Source organism: Buceros rhinoceros, unplaced genomic scaffold (assembly GCF_000710305.1).
Source record: "Buceros rhinoceros silvestris isolate BGI_N320 unplaced genomic scaffold, ASM71030v1 scaffold13013, whole genome shotgun sequence".
NCBI lineage: Eukaryota > Metazoa > Chordata > Aves > Bucerotiformes > Bucerotidae > Buceros > Buceros rhinoceros.
Window position 1 is genome coordinate 1 of NW_010404283.1, and position 8,170 is coordinate 8,170.

At 50.2% G+C, this 8,170-nt stretch overlaps 1 protein-coding gene across 1 annotated transcript; it reads left to right on the forward strand.

The window, feature by feature from the left end:
- Positions 1 to 2,848: 2,848 nt before the first annotated feature.
- MCHR1 (melanin-concentrating hormone receptor 1) lies at positions 2,849 to 3,897 on the forward strand (the record flags this gene model as incomplete). Its single annotated transcript, XM_010133343.1, has 1 exon — positions 2,849 to 3,897. A coding segment is annotated over one exon (1,049 nt), but the record flags the coding sequence as incomplete, so codon positions are not given.
- Between the last annotated feature and the right edge of the window lie 4,273 nt (positions 3,898 to 8,170).

Below are 8,170 nucleotides of genomic sequence, written 5' to 3' on the forward strand. Positions count from 1 at the left end.
GCCAGACAGGAGGGGAACCGGGCACAGAGAACACGAGACATCGCTGGAGGGGGAAGCGGCCATGCCCATCAGCCTCCTGCTCTCTCCATGCTGACACTTCCCAAATCAGGCAGGCCAATTCTCGATGGTGCAAGTCAGTGAAACTCTTCAGCAGATGTTTTATATGAGGTCTTTGACTAGCTCTCCACCAACACGTTCTTTATAAGCTGAAAGTACGCCTTAGATTTTTCCCTCATGAAATGCAGTGAAGATGTAGTTTCTTATGTATCGGGTCATGGCTGCGGACAAAAATCACCTTAGAGAAAAAAAATTTAGACTGGTCCTCATTCATTTCACATAGTGAAGCTGCCTCTGGGACTTTTAAAGAGAGTAACAGGGCAGTCACAGATGTACAAGCAAGGAAAAGTCAATGCCTGAAGCAGGTGCTTCAGAAAGCAAAAGTACAGCCACTTAGATGTGCACAGAAGCAACACTGAAAATTCAGATTCAATGGTTTCTAAAGCCTCTTTCATCCTGAGATAAGACATAACTCCAGAGTCTTTGATAGTCACGCACTTCTGACCCCAGCCTGTAACACAAACACAAACTATAGCTTCCCACTAGCTTCCAGCTAACAACACTTGAAAGTCCTGCTTGTACAAACACCAACAGCAGGACAGGTGCCACAGCACCTGTCACATGAAGCTCTTGGGCTTGCACACACTCTGCTTTAAGGCCAGCTGAGCTCATTCCAAACGTTCCAGGAGCACCATAAGACAAAGACATTTTGTCCCAATTTCCAGCTAAGCTGTTGGCCTTTATGCTTCACTCATACAATCCACCACAGTTACAACTAAGTTTGGGGCTAAAAGAGAGGAGAGAGAACTCATAATAGGTATGTGCAGGACAGCAGGGCCACAGGTGTTGTCTTCTAATTTATAGTCTGTCCTCTTCGATGCTGAAGAGTAAGTATCAGGTCTCAGTAGGGCACTGATGACCGTATATTATCTACCAAGAGCCGAGTAACATGGGACATTTTCTTGAGCAGCCAGGAGCAGGGACCATTTAAATTCCCACAAATGGCCTGGACCAGGCTTTGTCTTATCAGCCAAGCCTGGCTTTTGTCTTCAGGGGTCTGCCACTTCACCGCTGCCTCATTCGCTGCTCTGCCCTCTGCATAGAGGCTTTGCAATAAAATGATGCAGCAATAGCCCTACTGGATTCTGACCTTGGCCTCGCTTATGCCAAAGCTGGCTGCTTCCTAATGCCAGCAGGACTGAGGCAGGGGAAGCTCATCTTGTCCCACTTCTTAGAGTATTGAAATATTACACACTGTTGTTACAGCACGCAGTTTCCCAGCCACAGGCCAGGGCAGCAGCATAGCCCCCATTATCTCGCCAATTCAGTCAAGCTTCTGTCTCCCCAAAGTACAACTGGAGGAGTTTGTACTCAAGAATTCTAGAGGTCGAAGTCAGCAAACAGACACTACTTTAGCAGAAGCAACACCATAGAAGTATCCGTTATCTCATTTAGTCATCTGTTCAGGATTTCCCTAAGTTCTGTTGGAGGAGACTTCCCCATTTCTACAGGCGTAAGCTAAGGAGATGGAACCGTACAGTGACTGAAAGCATTTCCAGTTAACACATCCAGTCATCTGTAATTCAATGGAAGTCATACAGCATCTAGGCTGAAGGGCTGCCAGGCCTGTCTTTGCAACAGCCACATAAATAACTTGCATAAAGCTTTCCCCTAGGGAAAAATAACCACCAGGTCTCATAGGAGAGGGGTAATGAGATTTGCCTCAGCTGAGAAGGGTGATTTCAGACTCCACCACACGCTGCACATGGCAGCCTTGCAGAACCGAGAGCACCACGATCAGTGCTTCAGGCAGTACCTTCTCTGCCCCAGAGCAGAAACCCCTGTTGGTTGGTACCGAGGGCTTGTGGCTTCAAAGTGTGATTTTAAAGCTGGGTTAGGGGAAAACAAACGTGAATTTCATTATATTTGGGGCTCCCACCCCAAAGAGCAACAGTCAAGCAACAGTGCTTATAGCTAAGTGCAAGCAAGCAAGAATTTTGCCTTGGAAATTCACCCGCATCCAGAACAGAGACAGCAGCTTTAAGCCACATTTCTCTCCTTGTAGGATTAGCACATTCCCTTTTGAAGGGCCACTCTGAAACATATTCCCAAATCCCTGCTGGCCACACCTGGAAGCAAATAGAGAAAGGGAGAAGGGCAGGGAAGGAAGATAGAAAAGAATGCATGCTCTGGCCTAACCCTAACAACAGAGCTGGGACACCGCCAGGAAACAGTCCCAGATCCCACAATAGAGATAAGCGTCAGTTATCCGTCTGCACGGCCAACGAACTCAGTGTCGCACACTGTACAATAGATAAACTACCCAACAGAGAAACTAAAGCTTTCTGACAACTGCGTGAGCACTGACTACACCCAGACTTTGGCACCCACGCAGCAGCTTTTCTTCTCTGATGTGCAAAGCACCAGCTGCCCCTCCCCCCAGAAATGGCTGGACACCCGGCTCTCCCTGGAAGAAAAGTTACTATCAACTCTGTCAGATACTGGTGAGTGCAGAGACACACCAAAAAAGAGCTGGGGAGATTCAGAGCGGGACAGGAGTACATCGGGAGAGCTGAGGAAGGGTGTCCAGACGCGGCCAGATTCGGGTGGTGTGATGCATGTACCGAGTGGCAGAGAAGGAAGCATCAAGTCCCCAGCTAAACTTTTCCAGCTACTGCAGCAGGTCTTAAACTACATCTTTGAGGGGGATCCAGCTACAGGCCAGGGCAAGCACACAGAGATGTGGAGGGTGCCTCTGGGTTGCACTAACTGCTTTGGTCTGTTTTGGCAGTAGCAGAGAAGCCGGCACCGTACACCAATGTGATCATGCCCAGTCTCTTCAGCATCATCTGTTTCCTGGGCATTGTGGGGAACCTCATTGTCATCTACACCATTGTCAAGAAGAAGAAGCTGAGGTGCAAACAAACAGTGCCTGATATTTTCATCTTCAACCTCTCCATTGTGGACCTCCTCTTCCTCCTGGGCATGCCCTTCCTCATCCACCAGCTCCTAGGCAATGGCTCCTGGTACTTTGGAGCTCCCCTCTGCACCATCATCACTGCCCTGGACACAAACAGCCAGATCACCAGCACCAACATCCTTACAGTGATGACACTGGACCGTTACCTGGCAACTGTTTATCCTCTGAAATCTACCTATGTCCGGACACCATGTGTTGCAGCTCTAGTTATCTGCTTGGTGTGGCTCCTCTCCTTCCTGACCATCATTCCTGTGTGGATGTATGCAGGTCTTATGCCTCTGGAGGATGGGACTGTCCGTTGTGCTCTCTTGCTTCCCAACCCAGAGACCGATATCTACTGGTTCACCCTCTATCAGTTCATGCTGGCATTTGCAGTGCCGTTGATCGTGATCTGTGTGGTCTATTTTAAGATTCTCCAGCACATGGCCACCACTGTGGTCCCATTGCCCCAAAGGAGCCTCCAGGTACGTACCAAGAAAGTCACCCGCATGGCTGTTGCGATCTGCTCCGCCTTTTTTATTTGTTGGGCTCCCTTCTACATCCTCCAGCTGGTTCACCTCGGCATCGACACACCATCCATGGCATTCTTTTATGCCTACAACTTTGCCATTAGCTTGGGCTACGCCAACAGTTGCCTCAACCCTTTCCTCTACATTGCCCTCAGCGAGACCTTCAAACGCCAGTTCCTAGTGGCCATTCGCCCTGCAAAAGAGCCGTGTCGCAACAGCAGCTCTGTCAACAACAACAGCATGACAGAGGCCAGCGTCTGTCTGAAACTGGCTCCAGAATCCACCCAGCAGACTCAGTTTCTGGAAGACTTTTCCCCACGTTCACTGCCTGTGACTGTGGCTGTTCACTAAGGCCCTCTGCAGTGACCACTGCAGAAAGCTTTCAGATCTTTACGTCAATGGAGAAGCAGCAGCTTCAGGCAATTCTTGATGAAGCATATGAACTACAGGCTTCCACCTCCAAAGGTGCAGGTACCTCCGTGTCTCGTTGCAGGGCTCTGCTCCTACACCATGAGATGCTGCGTACTCCTGCTTCTTTCCACTCCTGCACAGAAGAACTCCATCACACAAGACACTGGCCCCCCAAACAGGGTGAATGGAAAAGAAAAAAAGGACAGAAAGAGGATTTCCAGGGGGGAATGTTCACATTGGAAGAGTAAAACCTCTATCAGAGAATCACAGGATCATCTGGTTGGAAGAGACCTTTAAGATCGAGTCCAACCATTCACCCTGCACTGCCAGGGTCCCTAAACCATGTCCCTCAGCACCACATCGACACATCTCAAACCCCTCCAGGGACGGGGACTCCACCACTTCCCTGGGCAGCCTGTTGCAATGCTCAACAACGCTGCCCAATGATTCCTTGCCTAGTGGCTTGGCCGGGGTTCCTAAGCACCATGTCATCATAGAGCTTCTTCTTTCAAAACTTGAACAACAACACTGCCCAATGATTCCTTGCCTAGTGGCTTGGCCGGGGTTCCTAAGCACCATGTCATCATAGAGCTTCTTCTTTCAAAACTTGAACCTTTGAAACACAATGTCATGTATTTATTTTTGATAAGAAATCTGGCCTGCAAACTCCAATAGCTGTGCTCATACCCTAGGAGCAAACAGCAGAGAGAGATCTTGAGGCAGGCAGTCTCACCCAGGTCTGTCACTCAGCCTCTTGGTCCAGAACCAGCTGCCTGCAGTGGGCTGTATTGTTTGGCAACCGAGACATTGTCAAAAACTGGCTAATTCTGAAGCTAATCCTAAATGTTTCAAGCAAAATCAGGCAGATGATAATTGCACTGCTTCAAGGGACTGCAAACAATTCTCAAGACTACTGCTAACACCAGCTTTGTGACTTTTCATACCAACAAGAAGATTTTCACACTGCCAGCTCCTCATGCTGCTGTTGTGCCTCACAGCCTGCACGGCCATTGGGAACCCCAGGCAGAGGGGTTTAAACATGACTGAAAAACACAATGTGCAGAGCTCTGTGGAGTGAGAAGCTGTGAAAAGCAGCTCGGGGGAAGCAGAGTTCCTTTTGCAGCTTCCTCAAAATAACAAATGGTTTACAGAGTCAAAAGAGGGAAAATTAAATGTCTGTGTTTTGTATATGCAGCTTTAACAGTCAGAGGTTAGGAAATAACTTTGCTCACTACAAAGACTAGAGAAAAGACAGCGCGGATCAGCTAAACGCATGGATTACGCTGATCGCCTGCACGGGGCTCCCAGGGGACCATGCAGGCATTGTTCAACTCGGTCAAACCAGGAGGAACTGGTTACTGTATGTGAAGTCAACATAAAGACAAATTAAAAACATCAAACAGCACAAAGGAATTTGTTACCACCCTTATGGTTTCATGACACCGGCCACCCACAACACACCCAGGACAGAGACTCACCCCTACACAGCAAAACTGGTCCCTGCATGGGACTAAAGCCACACACACTTACAGGGCACCTGATACACTCCCCCCCCACCCGACTTGTAGGTATTTAAGTACAGCCAATACTTCAGCCCACACCCCGCAGAGAACACACAGCCCTTCACTCACCCCTGGCGATCAAAGCAGGCCACTGTGCAACACCAGCACTTCTGACACCAGACGGAACACGTCGCCTTTCGGGTCATTGAACAAACCCCGTAATGGGGTTTCTCTGTGTTTCCACCCCAGGCTCTGTCAGCCTGCACCCACCACAGCAGCACATCCGCACCAAGGCTGTGCAGTATCTTATCAGGTTTTCACCCCGTTTCCTGGGCAGTAAAGTCAGACACATACGGAGCTTTCAAGCTTTATGACTTCAAAAATCTTTGCCTCATTTTAACTGCCAGGAATTTTCACCTGCCGGTTTTCACGGAGCTGCTTTGCTCTTTGGTCAGTACTTTCCCCGAAGGGCTCGGGAGCAAAGGTCGGGGAAGATGCGTGCTGTGCCAAGCCAGACTTCTCTCAGGACAAGGGAAGCTATTGTGTTACCTTTCTCCTGTAAGGAAGCTCAGGGAGGGACTGGCATGCTTCTCTGCTTTAATACCATCAATGAGAAAAGTGTGAGGGGAGAGAAAAAACAGAATTGTCAGGGTTCTCCACGAGCAGCACATTAAAGATATCTTGCTTACACGGTAAAAGTGTTTACCATTGAACTAATTCTTCCCCTCTGAAGTGAGTCAGTCGGACCCAGTGTGGCCAAGCCACGTGCTAAAAGCCACAGGGGCTCTGTGGGCCAGCCAAGAAGGGAGGCCAGCACCAGCTGGTGCCACACTTGGAAGGGTCTTTGTGGGGTAGACCTTCCCCAGATCTCATCACACCTAAGTCAAGGCAGAGTACATGGGCACCTTCCCAGGCTGAAGTCCTTTTAGATTTCATCTATGCTGGGTGGACAGCTATGTGAGAGACCTGATCCCCACGCCAGGGACAAGGCTTCCCATGCAGCCAGTGTCCCAGCAGAGGCACCTGCCCCTTTCCCACCACCCAGCAAAGGCTCATGATTTCTACTCCCTCACGATCCTCCTGCCTGTCCTCAAGGGGTTTCCTAGTCCAGATGCCCAAGTGCCGGCTGCAGGGTCCCTCCCTTGCCCTGCACATCCATAAAAGCTGTGGCCAACACACTGAGAAAACAAGGATGTGGGTACCTGTGGATATGCTGGGAGGTGGGAAGAGCACTACAGACAAAGCAAACTAGCTAAGAACAGAGACAGCATATAGCTTTTGCCATCTTCCCTAGATCACCCCAAAGCAGAGGGCAAGATGAACAAGTGCCTCTCCTTTCAACACAAACCTTTTGATCAAAGGCTTCAGAGCTGTCCCCCTGCCTAGGGGGTAAGATAAGGACTTCAGTAGGTAAACAACCTCTGTGCACCTTGGAGTGACCGACTCCGAACATCCCACCCCTTTACCCCAATTTTCAGAACCAGCCTTAAGTTAGAGGCTCTGCTGATATTCTGGTTGTGTTCAGCTGCACCTCTTTGTCTCTTCTGCTCTTGGCATTTATTATGTGATCCCCCATCTCAGCGCCTCGGTTGCTGATGGCAGAACCTGGACAAAAGACATCTCTAAACAGAAAAGAGACAGCTATTTGCTCAGAGGTAGGCAGCTGAAGTGCTGCGAGGTCTGTCTGAAAGGCACGATGAGAGGAGCACAGGGCTAACACAGCGCCTTTCCCTGCAGTCCTGCCTCACACCCACACCCCGTTGTCTCACTTGCTTGAAACTCCGGGAAATGCAGCTCAATAGCCGGGGGAAAAACACCCCCAGACCAAAGGATGATAGAAACAAACTACCCAGTCTAGTTTTTTGGATCAACAGCCTGCTACACTGGATGAGACAAATTTCCTCAGCTCTTTTTGCCAGCACTTTTCCCATGTGTTCATGAGCTGCCTTGTCAGACAGCAGGAAGACAGATGGGCTCACTCTCCACCCCCCTCCTTGTCCTTAGAGGTGCGACTGAAGCCACACGTCACAGCTCTGCTCTTGATAAACTCTCACAAGGGACAGCTGGTCCAGTTACTTTTCATCCTACTTTCCCAGCTGGTGCCAGAGCCCTCCTTGGCTGGCTGCAGCAGGTCTCAGTCCCGGGTCACCATGCTCAGTTACCTCTCTTCCACTATCCACAAACCTCCGTCCACAGCAGGCAGGAGAATACCCTCCTGCCTTCCCCAGTCACAGCTCTGCCGAGCCAGCCCTAAGGACGAGCCAGAGCCAAGGTCCCCAAAGCCCTGCTAGGCAGCAGGCTGGTGACATCCTTCCCCGGACACCCTTCCCCTGAAATTTCTGCACAGCTAAACTGCTCAGGAGCAAGCTGCAGCCACGCTGGAGAGCGAGCACAACGCTGGCTGCTGCTGGGTGGGGAGGAGGGAAAGGTGGTGTGACTCACTGGCCCCTGGGACACAGCCAGAACCTGACTAATCATGTTTCATCAATCTTCCTGGGCTGTTAATTGGATGCATTTCATTCAACAGCCTCGCTGGTGGGAGAGGAGCCACGCAGCAGGTACAGATACGTTCCCAGCCCACTCGCTTTGCATTAGTCCTCCTGCCACACGCAGGGGCCACACAGCACTGCCCTTGCTTGCTCACCTCGCATTAGCAAAGCGACACAGCTAAACCGTGACACCCCTGAGCCGCTCCACGTGCTCCATTCCTG